Consider the following 18448-nt stretch of genomic DNA (forward strand, 5'->3'; position numbering starts at 1 on the left):
GGAGAACATTCAATCTCATTAACTAACCTAGCCTGTCTGTCAGAAGGGGTCTCTTTGTATGTATGTAAAGAGGACACTGAAGTCTGCTTCTTCACTCACTTCAGAACCTGGAATGGAAGTGGTAACTGTCAGCATTGAAATGGAAAGTATGCCTCTTTCCCAGTTAAGCTGCTATTTCCATTTCTAGCTTTAGAAGCAAACCCAGTAGGAGGTTTGCTCTAAAAATGCACAGGTTGCTACCTTAAACCTCAATGTTTGATGTGCAGTCAGTAATTGTGACTCACAATCTTTGCAATTACATATAGAACAGACAATTTTAATGAGTTAAGAAATGTGCTCTTGTGGATGTCTGAATATTCATTTTCTGTGCATGGCCATCCTAAAGGAACATGGTAGGCTGGAAAAGTGGATCCTTTCACCATCTGGTATTGTCTTGTTTGAGTTCACTAATGGTATAAATTGTGTTGCCTCCAGCCAGGACATAGCTGATCCTCTGTCAGATTGTGTAGTATCCCATCATCTGCACTGTAGTATTAGAAACACTCACAAGTTAGGAGCTGGAATTAAAAAAAAAAAAAAGGGGGGGGGGGGCAAATTATTGGTGAAGACAGTCAAAGTGGATCAAGGCAAATCTTAGTTTTATTATTGCGTAGGCAGGAGCTAGGTTACTTAGCAAGCCTGCTCAGGCTAATATTTAGCAATACGTTAACCATATGTTTATAGTTATTCCCTGTAGATAAAGGCCTTGACCGAATTTCCTTGCTTTCAAATGTGAGATTTTTAATACAGTTTATCCTCTGCAATTAGTACTCTTGCCTGAAGCCATAATTCATGGAGTCTCTAGCCAGGCCAGTGCTAGATGGGATGGGGATCCTGGATGTAGAGAACAGAAGCTGTGGTACAGAGAACAGACTACTGCATTTCCTTCCAGGTGGTACACCTGAACATTTGACACATGGTTGAAATGCCTATAATGTAATTCCTGGTGCAATGAAATCTATCACAAATTGAATGTCAGAAATAGTCACAGACTATAGAGGAATGCAGCATGACAGGGAGAGATTTTACGAGATCAGAAAGCTCAGGGATGACAGGCCAAAGGGGTGCTGTGGAGGTGAATGGGGTAAGAGCCCTCAAAAACAGAGATTTCAAGTCACAGTATTTGGAAGAGCTTTGCAGAGATTCAGACTGAATGTGTTATGTAGGTGGTTGGTCTTGTTTTAATCTCATCCTAACACATTTTTAATTAGACGGGTCAAATGTTAGACTGTTGGGTATTTCACATGGACAGTCAAGAGGCTCCTCATTCAGAAATCTTATGTACCTTTTTAAGGCGCAGTTTGGAAAGGAGCTAGTCAAATCTGCATTGTCCTTTCCTGTTCCATAAGAATAGAAACAGTCAAATCTTTACTGAATTTCTGTCCATTAGACAAATTTAATCAGCTAGGTAGCTTTTTGTTTTTTGAGCATGCTGTTGTTTTAATAATTCACTACAGATTAGTGTTAGAGAGAAGTATACTGGGGAATTTCAAGTTACTTGGATAGTCTAATAACACAGGGCAGAGCAGGCTTAGGTCTCCTCCACCATGTTTGTCATGTTTGCCCCATAGATTTGAGCACAGGGAAGAGTTCATGCTTAGAAGGGTAGGAACTGAGACAGATCTTGGCTTTGGATCACAGATATTTGAAAGACCAAAATGCTGGGAGGCAGCTGACCCTGCAGTGGCACTATTGGAAGGATGATCTGTTGAGATACCTAATTGTAGGAGTGTTGGGGGTTAGTAATGAAGAAAAAGTAAGGTAATGATAGGGTTCTGTTGAGAATTTGTCCCAACATTCTTTCTCATTTATTTACACTTAAAGTGCAGTTTTACCTGTTATAAATGGCACCAAATGTACCTTATCTCCCCAATCATATGGATGTTGCTTTAGTTTGGAGCTCCTTGGGCACCACTTGCACATGAAAGGTTGCAGCCAGCAGCGTTCCATTAAGTCCCACTTTCAGATTGTAGAAAAAAGTATTAACTGTTATTTCTCTAAACACTGGGATTCTTTCTAGTAACAGTGGACTCCTCTTCCCAGTTTGGATTGAAATTGCAGTAATTTTAGAGTTAGAGGGCCATTAAACTACAACTTTTTTGTCATTTTGACATGGGCTGTTGGGTTCCCCATAGCTCTGAAATGGTCTGTTTTTATTATTTGTAACTTTACAAAAAAGGCTCCTACCTAGCACGCCCCCCCCCCCCAAATCCTGTCTACAGTACTTAACCTTTTACAACCCCGATTCCATCAATTTACAGCTGCCTTACATATATCTGATACAGCTTGTACACTAGTTGGAAGAATGAAACAGTTTTTAATATAAATCCTGCAGCAACATCTTATGGAGTTCTTCAAGCCCCGTAGGGACTTCGGCACAGAGCCTGACCACAACTGGTGAAGGCTCTGTGACAAGTTCCGAGGTGTAATTTGTAATAAAGTTTTTAGGGGGTTCCAGGAATCAGGAGCCCAATATATGCTAAGGCATGTAGCTGATATCTAGCATGTACTTTACTATATATGCTTTGTAGAAGATAAACTAAGGTCTGTAGGGTAGGTATACCACTTCTCTGGGTTTTTCAGTGAAGTTAATAAAAAAAATCCTTTAAAAAAGAACAACATTGATATATGTATTTACAATCTCTGAAGGGGAAAAAGGCAGACTTGCTGTTTTTATAAACTATATTTACAGTAAAATTAGCCATAGTTTCATCTTTCCTATCTGTTTTTTAAAGTGGTATATGAGCACCTTACAGTGGGGTTCTCAAATGGGATTAGGACCCCTCAGGGGGTCATGAGGTTATTACAGGGGGCGTTGTGTGTCAGCCTCCACCCCAAATCCTGCTTCATATCCAGTATTTATAAATGGTGTTTAATATATTGTGTTTTTAATTTATAAGGGAGGTTGCATTCAGAGGCTTGCTATGTGAAAGGGGGGCCCCTAGTACAAAAGTTTGAGAAGTGCTGTACTGCCTTATACCATTCCTGGCTGCTTTGCACTTCTGTTTCTGTGCTGTGCCCCTCCTCTTTCCCGTGAAATGAAAGATCCAAGTCAAAAAAGGAAAGAGGGGCCTTATAACAGATTTCCTAGCCTCTGTCCTCTCCTGTGCTGTGGTTATTAATATAAATGATGTAGTACAGTAGGAGACCTGCCTGTCAGATCAAAAATTCCCACACTCAAGGGCGGCTACCACCATGGTGTAGCTGGAGGATGGAGATGCATCACCTAGGTGTCTGACACCTCACAAATTATTTCAGATGCCACTGACTCAGGTCCACGTACACGTGGGGTTAAAATGTACATTCCAACGACTGTGTGGCCTAGTGGTTACAGCTGAAACGCCTGCTTCTGTTCACAAGCATCGGTAAGGGAGTGTCTGGTGACTGAAGCAGGGGGGACAGGGACCCTAGGACTCCTGGAAGGGGAGTCGGGTGTAGTGGCTATAGCACGGGGGATGGGGGACAGAGCCAGGACCGCCTGGGTTCTACCTTTTGCCGCTGCCATAGTCCGTGCCTCAGTTTCCCCATCCGTACAGTGGTGGGGAGCGAGGCGCTTTGAACACGTGGGGCGGCGCCGCGTTCTGTCTCCCCCATCTCCGTCGCCGGACGATGGCCCAGGGGCGGAGCCAGCTCCTCCGCCATCCCCGGGGCTCTGTCGCTTTAAGGGGCGGCTCCCGTTCGCGCGCGCTGAGGAAGTTTGTCCGCTCCCGGCCGCCGTCTCTGCCCTGGCGGCCCCGCCCGCCATATTGTCCCCGCCTCAGGCCGAACTACTGCAGCCGGAGCGGCGATGGGTGAGGGGCGGGGGCGACGGGTGGGATCGGCTCCGAGCCCCGGGCTCGCGGCACCCGCCCCTCGGTGTGATGCGGGGGGGGCGCTTCGCCCAGGGGGCGGGCGGCAGTTCCGGAGCCCCAGGGACCCGCCCCCCATGGATACCGCGGGCCCGGCCCGCCTCCCGGACCTCCGTGGCCTCCCCCGCCCCTCTGTCCTCGAGGAGCCCGCACATACCCTTGTCCTACCCCGCCCCGTTGCACGCGCCACACTCGCGGCAGCCCCTCCGGCGCCGCCCTATCGAGGCTCCCCGGCTGCCCCCCCCCGTCTGCGTGACCCCACACGTCCTTCCGTACAGCCCCCGGGGCCCGGCACGGCCCAGCCCCCTCGCGTGCGCCCGGCTTCAGCGGGGCCCTTCTGCTGCAGCAGCCTCGGGGCTGCGCTCGCTCTTGCTGCCGGGGGTGGGGGGCGGGGAGGCGCTTTTTAATTTTATTTTTCACAGCTGAGAGGCGTTTACTGCGGGTCTTGTCTGCTCTCCCGCGTAGCCTTCCCTGGCTTGCTGGAGGGTGTTTACTGGGAGCCCGAACACCTTCGTTCATTGAGAGGCAGCAGGTGTAAAACAAACAAAAGGGAGCGTTTCTTCTCGCAACCCACCCGCAGCCTGTGGCGCTCAGGCCAGGAGTATAACAGGGTTAAAAAAACCTGGATCCGTTCTTGGAGGACAGGTCCATCAATGGCTATTAGCCAGGAGGGGCAGGGGTGAAGTGTCCCCAGAAGTGTTGCCAGAAGCTGGGAATGGGTGACAAGGGATGGATCACTTGCTGGTACCCTTTTCTGTTCATTCCCTCTGGGGCACCTGGCACTGGCCTCTGTTGGAAAACAGGATACTGGGCTAGATGGACCTTTGGTCTTACCTGCTGTGGCCGTTCTTATTTTCTAATTGAGGGCCATGGCTGTTAAGCCTTAACAAAGTTCTGTTAATTGGGAGGTTAAGGGACAATTAAAGACAAATAACACAACAGAGTTTTAAGCAGTCAAGACCCTCAAAAAAAAAAACAAAAAAAAAACCCTCCCCTTTTAATAGTTCAATTTGTGCTCTGATGTTTGCCATCTTACTATTTCTGTACACATTGAATAGTCTTCCAGCCAAGACAGGATTTAAATGGTAAGCATAAAAGAACAAGCAGATTTTTGTTGTTGTAAAAAAGATTCAGATTATTATTGTTTATACTGTGGTAGTATGTAGGAGCCCCAAGCATAGACTGTACAGACAATCCTGCCCCCCAAAGAGTTTACAGTCTTTGTCCATCGGAAAGAAGCAAAAATGGTAGAAGCCCAACTTTTTTCTTCTGCAAGGCCTCGTTAAGAGAGGAAGATTGGATTTGTGGTTAAGGCATAAAACTGTGATTAAGGAGACCTGGACCTTCAGGCAAGCCATTTAACCTCTCTGGCCAGATTCTCAGAAGTTTTTAGGTTCCTAACTTCCTTTTATTTCAGTGAAAGTTAGAATCCAAATACCTTTGAGGATCTGTTTTTTATGGAATTGTTGTAGTCACGCTGATCCCAGGATATGAGAGAGACAAGGTGGGTGCTGTAGTAATTTTTATTGAACCATCTCCTTCTCTTGGTGAAAGAGACAAGCTTTTAAGCAACATGGAGTTGTTCTTCAGGGCTTTGAGGGTCTAAGCCCCTGTACCTACATTGTCCCATCTGTAAAATAGGGACAACACTATAGAGGTGCTGTGAAGTTAGGTGCAAGAGGTGTATGAAAGGTACTCTGCTCCAAATCCACGTGTTATAAATCTTTCCTTTTCAGTTTTAAGGATTGAAGAAATAGTCAAACAGTGAGCAGCAGTCAACCTCTCAGGGCAGTCTCCATACCCTTTGTTGTTATGGCAGGGGGAAGGCGGGGCCCTAACCGGACATCCTACTGCCGAAATCCTCTTTGTGAAACAGGGGCTACTGGGGGTTCTGGACATTCCACGAGTTCATCCGTCACTGGTGTACGCTCACGTACCAGGTAAATATGCATCCCCTTAATTCTCTTATGTGCTGTGACAGTTCCTCCTCTGTGAAACACGTAGTTTGACAATGAGGCTGGTTCATGTTTTTCCATCCCTGGCCATTTTGTCGGTTCGGTGACTTTTTGGTTGGTATGCTGATGTCGGGTTGCAACAGTCTCGCTTGTCCATGACAACTTCCCTGGAGTATGTTTTTGTCATTAAAGCAAAGAATGGCAATTGGGAAGTGTGGGTTCTGATACACCGCAGAACTGCCAAGTGCTTGGCATGTGATGCTTATCTACCTGACGGGAGTGTTCTAAAGGACTTGGAGATTGGGGTGCTATAGACAACGTTTTATTTAAAAAATGGCTCCAGAGTCCTGCTTGGTGGATCAACCATATCCAGCAGAGTACGGCAGTTGATGCTCTTCTGGGGCAGCAGTTGGTTAATGCAGATGGATGCAGTCTGCTTTTCTTTCACAAATCCTAAACTGGTTGAATGGTAGCAGCTCAGCCTTGGATTATATGCTTTCACTTTCAATCTGACTTCTGTGGGGAAAGCACCAAAGTGTAGGGAAGGGGAGGGGAAGTGGTGCCGAGTGAGAAATTGAGGGAAATCAGCACTTGGGTATCCACATGATGAGCATTTCAAAAATACCTTGGATAGAACATCCTTGACATGGCAGGTGAATATCCCTTAATATACTCCCTGCTTGTGGCCCTAGGCTGAGATGTTTCTTTAATATTACTCATTTATATAGCAATTCATCCCAAGGGGTCCAGAGCACTTTATAATCCATATACATACAGCAGCCCTGATGTGCATGAGGCCTCCTTGGAGATGGAGGGCAAGCCCCTGTGATGAGCAAGGAAAGGCTTGTCAGGGTGAGAATCTTACTCTGTAAAAAGTGCCATTAGATCTCTAGTGTCCACACAGAGCCTGTGAGACCTCATGTCTCTGTCTTCTGGACACCTGTATTATAGAAGTGTTGTTTCCAGCAGGTGTTCTAACTGTCAAAGTGTTGACTCAATCCTGTGAGTTTTGGGGCTTCTGGGATTTCAGAGCTAATGCTGCGAATGCTAAGTTATGCCTTCAGTGACGCACCTGACCCTCTGCATATGTCTACACTGCAATTAGAGGTGTGATTGCAGCATGTGTAGACATCCCTGAGCTAGTTCTGATCTAGCTAGCTCCAGTAACAATAGCAGTGAGGCGACGGCCGAACCGGTTAGCCCTGAGTACGTACCCCAGGTCCTGGATGGCAGAGTACAGCCTGTGCTGCCACCCATGTTGCTGCAATTTCTTTGCAGTTGTTGGAGCTGGTGAGATCAAAGTTAGTGTGCGTAAGACACTGTCACGTAGTCATGAACTCGGTGCTCTGGCATGCTCTGAATGAAGTCAGTCAGGACTCAAATGCAGTGTGTCTCCCCCCTCAGGGCACACTCTCATCAGGCAAGCCTCTTTGGCTCCAGCGCTTCCTGGGTCTGACCTGGGAGCATTCAGCACCGCTGTGCACAGCATGAGCTCCCTGCGGTGAGTCCACTTGGATGGGACACCTGGGAAGCCTTCCATGCCGCCCCAAAGGAGCCATACACCCTACCTCTGTAGTCAGCAGTGACGCTCAGCCAGCGAAGTTGGTTTATTAGTCATCGGAAACACAGCCTAGAACATACCTTGTTAGCACAGTAAGCAGGAACATTCGGCAGAGTCCCTCGTAGGGGGGTCCAGAGCACATGGCCCCCCGCTGCCCCCAGTCCCAAACTAGGGGACTGACCAGCATGCAAGCAGCCCAGCCTCAATCACCCCCAGCTGTCCCGCCTCCATGCTTTCTCTTTTCTGAGCAAACAGGTCACCTGGTCTCCCCCTCTCTCGTTGTTCTCCAGCACCTTTGGCTGGCTCCTTGCAGAGGGCAGGCACTGGCCCTCGGTTGCAGGTGTCGGCCGTTCTTACACCTGCCCTTTAGTGTGTTGGGGGGAGGGGGAGGAATACACCTGTCCTCTAGGGATCTCTGCAACAACAACGCACCTTTATCCCATCACCTAGATACTTGAGTAATACATAGGGGAAACTGAGGCGCGCACACAGTGTTGAGAGAAAACATGAAGACCATTCCCACTTCGTCAGTCACACCTCTGATTGCACTGTAGACAGACCTGTTTGAGGCTTTCAGCCTTCACAGACTTATATTTTTAAAAAGCCTGGATTGAACCTCTTGTTTCCATTCACTTGACTGGAAGCTTTTCTGATATCACTATAGCAGTGACTTCTATGGTTCTATGCTGGGATTTTTAATGGAAGTTTGGCATCTAATGCTCTGAAGCCCTTTGGAAATCCAAGGCCTGATTACTGAGTGTTGTTGCTTAGGGACCATTCACTGGATGCACTTTGCTTGACTTGCATTGATACCCTTCTCTTTGAGTAAATGGTCGGTAGCCGGAGTTGCGCTTGTAAACAGGAACATAAACCTGTGACTAAACCTCATGGTTCCTCTGTGGCTTTAAATAGGCTTTGGGAGAATAAGAAATCTCATAATTTATTTTATTTACTTGGATTTTATGGCACCAAATCTTTTGTGCATACACATTACACAGTGTAAATAGTATGAGGCAGAAACACTTGCAACTAGCTTAAAAGGCTGCTCGGTGGCCTTGCTGGGCTGTGTGTACGCAAGCACTGCTCTCAGACCTTGCTCAAAGTGGGGGAATCCGACATCATGGTGCTGCAGACTGGCCTGATCCCAAATGTAGTTCTTGCTATACAAACCAAATGCCATGCCTGTATCAGGCAAAAAGGTATCGGCACATCTTGAGCGTGCAGCGCTACTTCTGCACGTTGTCTCACAGCTCCATGCAAAAGGCGTCCTTTAAGCATTGGCTGTACCAGTTCATTGCAGCCTCTGGGTGTAGTGTTTAGCTTGGGCTCCTCACTTAGCATAGACCCATCCAGCCTTTGCAGTCTGAGTGTTGCCTGGGGGTGGGCATTGTTGTTTTTTCTCAGTATATCTCAGGGGAGTAACTGGTGGGTTTTGGTTTATCTTGGTAGGAGCGGTTCAGGTACGGGCCTCTCCAGCCCTCCTCTGGCAACCCAGACAGTGGTTCCGCTCCGGCACTGTAAGATCCCAGAGCTGCCTGTGGAGAGGAGTGTCTTGTTTGAACTTCAGCTCTTCTTCTGTCATCTCATTGCTCTCTTTGTCCACTACATCAATATCTACAAAACTGTGTGGTGGTACCCGCCCTCCCACCCTCCATCACACACATCACTGGTAGGTACCTGGGTGTGTGCTGCTGTAGTCCCATAGATCCCTTCCCCCACTTTACCTCCAATCCCACTCCCATGTGCATGGCAGCTCTCTCCAGATTGCTGAGCACCCAAACCCATTCCCTCCCCAACAGCTATCCCTGTTCCTCCTGCTCTTCGACAGCAACTGGGTAGATGCTCTGTTAGGACAGCACGTTAGTCTAAGAGCCAGCAGCCAATTTAGCCCAGTTCTTGTGACAGTGGCATTTTTATAGTGCTGGGCAAAACAGCCACCTTCTCAGCATCCTGTCACTGGAGGGAGCGTAGGGGTATGTGTTGATTCACTGAGCAGTGATATAACAAACATTGACGGGGGGGAAATGGTATTTAAATTGCACGTACAAACCCCCTGGCTCCTACCAGCTCTTTTGTTGAATGTATCTGTAATGTTAAGAATCATGAGATCTGGGATTCCATCCCAGCGCTGACTTTCCTTCTCGGAATAGAGTTGATCCTCTTAAATTGAATCCTTGGCCGAGTGGGGAGAAGGTGAGTAGCATACAGGAGAGGCGATGAGTAGAGGTGGGGATCCATATTTTAAGAGAAGCCTCTTTCATGACTGGAAGAAGCCGTGGCTCCATCTGGCTGACGTTATTGTTCTGGGCTGAGCAGTAGAGCTCTCCTGTGGCTTCAAATGCATCACACAGGAAATTCTGCCTTGGACCATAACACAAAAGTATGGCTTATTGCGACTAGGTCCCAGCAGGCACTGCTCCATCTTTGTTTGAATAGCCTGGCCACATTGCATCCTAGGACTTAATCTCCATAGGGTTCACCCTTTTTGTTAAAGACTAAGTGGCTATAATCAGCTCCACTTCATGGAAGCTAGATGTGGCTCTGAGGCCCCAGGTAAATTGTCAAGTGACTCTAATTTGGGCAAAGTTTGGACACCCTGGCACAGTGCACACTCGGCATTCTCCTGATAATCCAGGAGGACAGAGGAAGGAGTGGCTCTGGTGCCTGGAACAAAATAGAAGTGGTTCCTTTTTGTCATTGCAGAACTTTCATCTCATTGACTTCAATGTGCTGACGGTGACGACAATCGTCTTAGCGCGCAGGCTGATCGGTGCCATTGTGAAGGAGGTAAAGCCGCAGGCCAAACTCAGAACTGTTCTCTCCTTCCCAACCTTCTCTGACTAGCATCTGTGTTTGCCTTTAAGTATTGTGGGTGCATTGGGTAAAGAATGCAGAGAAGTGCATTTCAACTCAATAGAGAGCCTTATCGAGTCAAAACCCCAGCCTCCTTAATTGTGTGCATTAGCTGTTATTGCTGAAGAGCCATCAGTAACGCAACAGTTTCTGTAGGACCTGCATAAGAGTACTACAGAGAGATCTGCAGGTACTCTGAGCACTTAGAATGCCATGTGTTCTCAAAGGGATATGCTGACATGAACTCAGTATAGAAGGTTCTGAGACTGGAATGATAAGTTTAAAAGCAAAAACTAGATGATAGTACCTGGCAGCTTAAACATAGGGTGAAGTTTGAACCTACTGGAAGCTGAATGTAAACTTAAGTGTCCCTTTTAAACATCAGCCTTTTTCCTTCCCTGTTCTGAAGGGTTTTGAATTGACTGGAACATAAAACCTCAATGTGGTTTCCTACTGGAAAACTGATTTTACAGAGATGTCTCAATCCATTACTCATATGAGTTTCACTGTATTTATGTATATTTGATGCTTGCTGAATTCCTAGCATTTCAAGCTGTAGTGAGTTTACTAAAGAATGATGTATGGCTCCTTTCACTTTCCCTTCCTCTTATTTCTTTCCACTGTGTTCAGGAAAGCAATCTGCTCCTTGCATGAGCAGCCTTCTAGGCTGCAGACAGGTGACACACCAGGGCTAGACAAGATACCACAGGAGCTGTCCTCTCCCCCAGCGAAATGGGAAGTGTATTTGAAATCTGTGCCCAAGGTTCAGCTTTGTGATCCTGGAGAATCCAAATGCAGATTCTGATCTAAACCAGGCCCCTCTCATCTGGCCTCAATCGCATGGCACCTGGAGGTCACTCTGCCTCCATTACTATGTGGTGCTGATTTAGTGGGACTGAGTAGAGCTCCTTCACTAGTTATGCTACTAGTTTTTCCTGTTTGCTTTCCAGAAGGAAATAAGTTGTCTAACTCCTGCCCTGCTCTGTCTCCTCTGCAGGCTTCACAAAGTGGTAAAGTCTCCCTGCCCCGCTCCATTTTCCTTGTGATTACTCGGTTTGCGGTCCTCACTGGGACAGGCTGGAGCCTGTGCCGGTCAATAATTCACCTCTTCAGAACCTACTCGTTCCTCAATCTCTTGTTCCTGTGTTACCCGTAAGTACCTCTCTTCTCCAATCTGTGTTTAGACGATGAATTTCTAAAGCTGCCCGACCCGTCCAATCAAATGCTGTTATTCCAATGCCTTATGGGGCAAGATGTGGCTTGAAAGTAAATGATCACTTGACTTCCTTGCAACAGAACTTAACCGTTCACTCTCTTGGTAGATCATAAAGACTATATTAGGTTAGATCTCTTGGGGCAGGTGTATGTCTTTTCCATTCTACTTGAATCACCTGCCCGGTGAAGGAGTTAACCATAGTTTGCAAATTGCCCAGGGTTTCATAAAAGGACTGTCCACTTTGAGACTTCTCATGCTGTATAAATAATCCATTTCTCAAACTTGTCCTTGGCTGTTCAGTTCCCAGAACTTCCCAATTCCTTATGTTGGTCCACAAATATCCTGTGCAAGATGGATAGAATCAAACACTTTTCCCCTGCCACTTGTTGACCAAATCTGAGGAACAAGGTTCTCTTTCTAGGCAGACAGCAGAATTATGCCCCCCCTTCTGGGAAAGGTTTTTCTGCCAAGGGTGAATAGGTAAAGACTTAGTGTTGTAAGCAAATGTGGTTCGGATGTTAGAATCATTCTGCGCCAGTGAACTACGAAGCTTCTCATAAAGGTATGGGGCCATGCTCCACCCGTCTTTAAGATGACTAGGGTAAATGAGATGGGTACGTGGTTTCGGGTCAGCTAGCTGAGTTCCTTGACCCTGTAGGTGGGCAGATGTAGACAGTGCAGAGGTGGTGTGATCTCACATGAATGACTCTGGTACAAGCGATGCTGAACTCTAATGAGGACTGGCTCCTTGCCAGCTGTGATTAACAGAAGGAATCCTTCAAGGAGGAGAACCTAGCTGCTGGAACAGTATACAATAAAATCATGAGTAAGGCTATGATTATGTCACGGAGGTCATGGAATCTGTGACTTCCATTGACCTCTGTGACATTTTCTGCCCTGGGGCTAGAGCTCCCAGCCAGCCCCATCCTCGCAGCTCCCAGCCCCCAACCTGGTGGGTGGGACCCTGCAGCTGCCCAGCCGCAGCAGGCAGCTGGCGAACCCTGCAGCTGCCCAATTGCGGCGGGGAGGCTGGGGGAACTGCATCTGCCCAGCTATGGCGGACGGCCAGTGGGACCCCATGCAGCTGTCCATGAGCTTTACCAAAAATATCTGCGACAAAACTTAGCCTTAATCATGAGCAAGCTGTATTAATATTAACCGGCCACCTTCGGCAATGCACATCCAAAGCTCACAGTGCATATTAGGTGGACCTAATTGTGTTGTCTCTCTAGCTTCCAGCAGATATGTGGGCAAGGTCATGTGGCCATAGCCCTCTCGGCTTGTCCCATTCTAGAGTCTGTGTGGGAAGTGGCTCCCATGATCCTAAACACCATTCACAAGGGGATGTTGGGTGCTAACACTTCTTCACTGTCATGGGAATGGCAGTCAGACTTGGGGGCCGGGAAAGGGGGATGACTGGGGACGTTGATGTTACAGCCTTCCTGCCCATGTGCTTTTCCAGATTCGGCATGTACATTCCTTTTCTCCAGCTGAACTGTGACTTCCGGAAGACAGCCGTCTTCTCCCAAGTGGCTAACATTGGCCCCCGAGAAACCGGGGAAGTGAACTCCAGGGGTAAAGACTATCTAACAGTTTTAAAGGAGACCTGGAAGCAGCACACCAGGCAAATGTATGGCATAGAGGCCATGCCCACCCATGCGTGCTGCCTCTCTCCAGACCTGATCCGCAATGAGGTGGAGTATTTGAAGATGAACTTTAACTGGAGGATGAAAGAGGTGCTGGTGAGCTCCATGCTCAGTGCCTATTATGTGGCCTTTGTGCCTGTCTGGTTTGTCAAGGTGAGTGCCCTGCACCCGTATGTGCTCACTGCTCTAGCACGTGCTTCATGTCGTTCCTCCCACTAATGGGTCAAGCGAGGCAGTTTTGTTTGCGTCACTGGCAAAATCGGATGCTTGTCTGGGTATGGCTGCAGTATGGTTAGTTCTCATCAAATGTATGGAAAGTGGGTGCAGTAAGTCTAAAGGCTGGTCTACACACACGTTCTGCAGAGACGCCTGTGTGGACAAACGTAAATCAATTTATACCTGCCTTGTTTGGGTTCGCTTAATTCTGAATTGTCCTGTGATGTGGTTAGTTTTGTGGAGTAGAAAGGGTCTGAATGTTGAGATGCTTGAAAGAAATAGAAAAGTTTGAATTTAACTTATAATGCAATACAAAATCCTACTCTTGTGTTTCAGCCACTGAACTCTGATTACCTTGAGTTACCCAAACTTCTGTATTCCTGTCATCCATGGCAAAGTGTCATGTTCTTGTTCCATCCATTGGAGTGAAACTGTTTTCCCCCATGGACTTACAGAATTTCTTCTTTGGTTATGGCCAAGCCAACTTTTTATGAACTGTAATGTCTTGTTGGGCTAGATTCAAGACAAGAATAAAACTGATTTTCTTTTCTATCCTACTTCTCTTTAGGGAGGGGGGTAAATTGTAACAGAGGGGACTCTCCCCCATCTATTTTATTGGATTTTCACAGTAAGTTGTACTGTACAGCAAATGTATTTGGATGAGCATAAAACAAGACCAGAGACTTCAGGGACCTACCGTAATCTGCCATGTGTCTGGCATCATGACTGTCACTTTTGGGACTAGAACTCAAAGCCACCTGCTCTAAAAGTGCAAGCCTCCTGCCATTTGAGCTAAAGGAGGATCATTGTTAGCTTCTATTCCTTGACTTCAGCAAAGCTTTTGATACGGTCTCCCATAGTATTCTTGCCAGCAAGTTAAAGAAGTATGGGCTGGATGAATGGACTATAAGGTGGATAGAAAGCTGGCTAGATCATCGGGCTCAACAGGTAGTGATCAACGGCTCCATGTCTAGTTGGCAGCTGGTATCAAGCCGAGTGCCCCAAGGGTCGGTCCTGGGGCCGGTTTTGTTCAGTATCTTCATTAATGATCTGGAGGATGGTGTGGACAGTACCCTCAGCAAGTTTGCAGATGAAACTAAACTGGAGGAGTGGTTAGAAACGCTGGAGGGTAGGGATAGGATACAGAGAGACCTAAACAAATTAGAGGACTGGGCCAAAAAGAAATCTGATGAGGTTCATAAGGTCAAGTGCAGTGTTCTGCACTTAGGATGAAAATCCCATGCACTGTTTCAGACTAGGACCGAATGGCTAGACAGCAGTTCTGCAGAAAAGGACCTAGGGTTACAGTGGACGAGAAGCTGGATATGAGTTAAAGTTTGCCCTTGTTCCCAGAAGATAACGGCATTTTGAGCTGTATAAGTAGGGCATTGCCAGCAGATCGAGGTACGTGATCATTCCCCTCTCTTTGCATTGATGAGGCCTCATCTGAAGTACTGTGCCCATTTTGGATGCCACACTACAAGAAGATGTGGAAAATTGGAGAGAGTCAGTGGAGACAACAAAAATGATTAAGGGGCTGGAGCACATGATTTATGAGGAGGGTTGAGGGAACTCGGATTATTTAGTCTGCAGAAGAGAAGAATGAGGGGGATTTGATAGCTGCTTTCAACTACCTGAAAGGGGGTTCCAAAGAGGATGGATCTAGACTGTTCTCATGGTACCAGATGACAGAACAAGGAGTAATGGTCTCAAGTTGCAGTGGGGGAGGTTTAGGTTGGATATTAGAAAAAACTTTTTCACTAGGATGGTGTGAAACACTGGAATGGGTTTCCTAGGGAGATGGTGGAATCTCCTTCCTTAGAGGTTTTCAAAGTCCGGCTTGACAGAGCCCTGGCTGGGGTGATTAATTGGGGATTGGTCCTGCTTTGAGCAGGGCGTTGTACTAGATAACTCCTGAGGTCCCTTCCAACCCTGATATTCTGTGATTCTATGATTCTAGCAGTATAGGGTCGATGAGCAGTAGTGATTCTCCCAGTGGCACAGGGACAGAGTATTGCAGCATAAGTGTCAGTTGTGGAATTCACACTCAGTCACTGTGCCCCTAGTATGCAGAAGAGCGACTGTTGCCCAAATAGGACCCTTCACCCAGCTGGTCATAGGTTTTGATTCTGAAGTGTTCAGAAGCTTAACCTTTTCTTGGTTGGCCAATTACTGCTGAGTGCAGGGCTGGTACAGCTGCTGCGCTGCTCTGCCTCTGATTTCTCAAGCAGCAATAATTGCTGCCGTGAAAAGGCACCGGTTCGCTTGAGTGCCTCGTGGTCTGACTCTGCTTTCTTGGGTCAGGGTGTCCGAACGCATTTTTACATTGTATTCCTGCCCCCCCCAGAACACTCAGTATTACGACAAACGGTGGTCATGTGAGCTGTTCCTGCTGGTGTCCATCAGTACGTCTGTGATTCTGATGCAGCATCTCCTGCCTGCCCGCTACTGCGACCTCCTCCACAAAGCTGCTGCACACCTAGGCTGCTGGCAGAAGGTCGATCCTGCCCTATGCTCCAATGTGCTACAGCATCAGTAAGGACCTCTTCCCCTGGCTAGCACTAGTTTGTTCTCTCTTGTATGCTGGGGTACGGAGCTAATCTACCAGGCTGCTATTTGCCCTGGGGGAGAAATCTCTCAGTCAGTTCAGCAACGGGAAACATGAAACCAGAGTTGTGCCGTGTGGCTGCTAATCAGCCTAATGCTGTATGGGCTCAATATATCACATCCCGCACCAAACGCAGCGAGCAAACCTCTGGTTTGTTGGTAAGCAGCGACAATGGCTATTAAACGCTTAGTTGTACAGCTCGACGAGCCAGATTGTGCCCTCGCAAATAACCGCAACTTGACATCTTAGCAAATAGTTACAAGAGTCCTTAGTGACAGGCTCAAGGATTAGGACTGTCGGTGGCTGCATCGGTGTAGTGCCCCCAGCTAATTGGGGGAATGCCATTGACTCCCCTGCAGAAGCTCTGTTCAGAGCCGTGGCCAGCTGCCATGTGACTGATCCTGTCATTCTGGAGGTGGGACTAAGGGAGTTGGTTTCTCTTGCAGGTGGACAGAAGAATGCATGTGGCCACAGGGTGTGCTGGTGAAACACAGCAAGAACGTGTACAAAGCTGTGGGCCATTACAATGTGGCTGTGCCATCTGATGTCTCACACTTCCGCTTTCATGTAAGCTGGCGTTGTTCCTCCTTCATTATTAGAATTATTTACAGTAGTGCCTAAAGAGGATCAGGGCCCCATTGTCTGGGACACTGCACAGATGTACAGAGAGTCCCTGCCCCAAAGAACTTACAGTCTAAATAGACAAGAGAGGCACAAAGTTGGAAGGCAAGGAGGCACCGAGAGGTGAAGTGACTTCCTCACGATCTCACAGCAGCGCAGTGACCAAGCCAGGAGTAGCCCCTGGTTGGAGTCTTACTCCTGGGCTTTCTCCCTATCCCATGCCTCCTGAGCACTAACAGTGCGGGAGCTTTCTGCAAAGGACCTCTGTGCACTTGCTCTGGGGATGAGAGCACCAAAGTTCTTTTCATTTGTGAGTGAGAAGAGAATGTGCTGCTAGGTCTGAAATCTTAGTGTGTTAGCTCATGGAGCATTCATTCCTCACGTGTTCTGTATTTTCTGTGGAGCATCTGACTCCAATGCAGCACCTTACCCTGGGCTCTTTATCCTCCAGTTCTTTTTCAGCAAACCGCTGAGGATCTTGAACATTTTAATTCTGCTGGAAGGAGCTGTCATCTTCTACCAGCTCTACTCACTGATCTCGTCAGAGAAGTGGCACCAGACCATCTCACTGGCTCTCATCCTCTTCAGCAATTATTACGCCTTCTTCAAGCTGCTGCGTGACCGGCTGGTACTGGGAAAAGCTTACGCATACTCTGCCAGCAGAGACTCAGAGCAGAAGTTCAATTAAATCACACTGCTGCTCAGCTTGTATTACGGATAAAACCTTAAAAAAAAAAAACAAAAAAAAAACACACAAACAACCTCAGAGCTTTGTATTTTTGTTACCACTGCATTTTTCTTTGATAACTGATGTAATTAAAAGGAAAAAACATATTTTTGTACTCCCAACAGCTGTTTGTGTGTTTGTTATTTAGCCACATCAAACAATCAGCCCTCCACATCCTATCTTTACTTAGAGGGCATCTCCACATTAACAAATGACTCTGAACCTCTGTTCCTAACAGGTGCAAATGTTGTTTAACTGTGCGGGGGGGATGTTGGGAGGGGTCTGCCTGTGGAGTTGGGGAGGAATGAATAGATCAGTGTGATCACGTTTAAAAGCTGCTTGTTGGTTGGGAGCAGTTCAGCCAAAGGCCTTGTCTACAGGAGGAGGTTGAAAGTGGCATGGACACAGTTCGAGTGCCTTCCTGTGATTTAGCCTAAATCAAAATAAACGCCCATAGAAGGGGGTTGTGCCACTTTAACTTCATCTATTTAGAACCTGATGATTTGGATCAGTGAAATTTCTTCTCTGTTAGGCCTTGACTGCACTTCTGGTTTAAAAATCGTATTTTAAAAACCAACAAAACCTGCTTTCCCTCCCTCTAACTGGCACTCCCTGAGACAATTAGAGTAAGGCTGTGTTTACCCTACAGACGTCTTCTGATGTAGCTGTGATGGTCAGGAGCGTGACGAGACGTGATCTCTGACTGGCAGAAGCCCCTAGTGTAGACACAGCTATACTGGCGAAACTGCTTTTACATATATGGCTTGTTTTGCTTGGGGGTATGTGATTTTATCACCGTGGTACCAAGTGCAGCTTTGCTGATATTGCTGCGGCCACACTGGGCGTTCTTTGCTACTGTAGCACACCACTAAAGCAATCCTGGTGTAGACAGCCTAACAGGGAATTAACTCTCTACTTTTCCTGTCTCCCTTTGGGGCTGAGTTTACACTGCAATTCAAATACCCTGGCCAGATTTACCCTGGGGGTCTCAGGCACATGGCAGCCCTGTCCTCTGGGAGTTTCTGGGGCCACAGCCTTTGCAGGGGGAGGGTTGCAAACACTGCATTCTGAACCCCAAACTCTGGTATTTTACCAAATGGAAATATTTGGGGTTGTCTTTTTTTTTATCCTGTTTTATACTAAATGCCCTGACCGTGG

General features: G+C 47.3%; 1 protein-coding gene and 1 long non-coding RNA gene across 4 annotated transcripts; one reads left to right on the forward strand and one right to left on the reverse strand.

The window, feature by feature from the left end:
• Positions 1-295: 295 nt before the first annotated feature.
• On the reverse strand, positions 296-2243 carry LOC142045941 (uncharacterized). Its single transcript, XR_012654866.1, has 2 exons — positions 1900-2243; positions 296-557 (listed from the first exon to the last, which is right to left on the reverse strand). It is a non-coding gene; the product is annotated as an uncharacterized LOC142045941 (long non-coding RNA).
• Positions 2244-3771: 1528 nt separating this feature from the next.
• Positions 3772-17412, forward strand: TMEM39B (transmembrane protein 39B). 3 transcript variants are annotated; one of them, XM_032787827.2, is made up of 9 exons: positions 3772-3830; positions 5707-5827; positions 8853-9072; positions 10107-10190; positions 11254-11408; positions 12935-13271; positions 15682-15869; positions 16389-16509; positions 17015-17412. In XM_032787827.2, exons 1-9 carry the CDS (start codon positions 3827-3829, stop codon positions 17249-17251), a joined length of 1467 nt encoding a protein of 488 aa, XP_032643718.1. In that variant the 5' UTR covers positions 3772-3826; the 3' UTR covers positions 17252-17412. The 3 variants fall into 3 exon arrangements, with proteins under 3 accessions (XP_032643718.1, XP_032643717.1, XP_032643714.1); XM_032787826.2 differs by having other exon boundaries at positions 3776-3830; positions 5624-5827; XM_032787823.2 differs by lacking the exon at positions 3772-3830 and adding an exon at positions 3835-3894 and having other exon boundaries at positions 5624-5827.
• The last annotated feature ends 1036 nt before the right edge of the window (positions 17413-18448 follow it).

Source organism: Chelonoidis abingdonii, chromosome 25, assembly GCF_003597395.2.
Source record: "Chelonoidis abingdonii isolate Lonesome George chromosome 25, CheloAbing_2.0, whole genome shotgun sequence".
NCBI classification, from domain to species: Eukaryota; Metazoa; Chordata; order Testudines; family Testudinidae; genus Chelonoidis; species Chelonoidis abingdonii.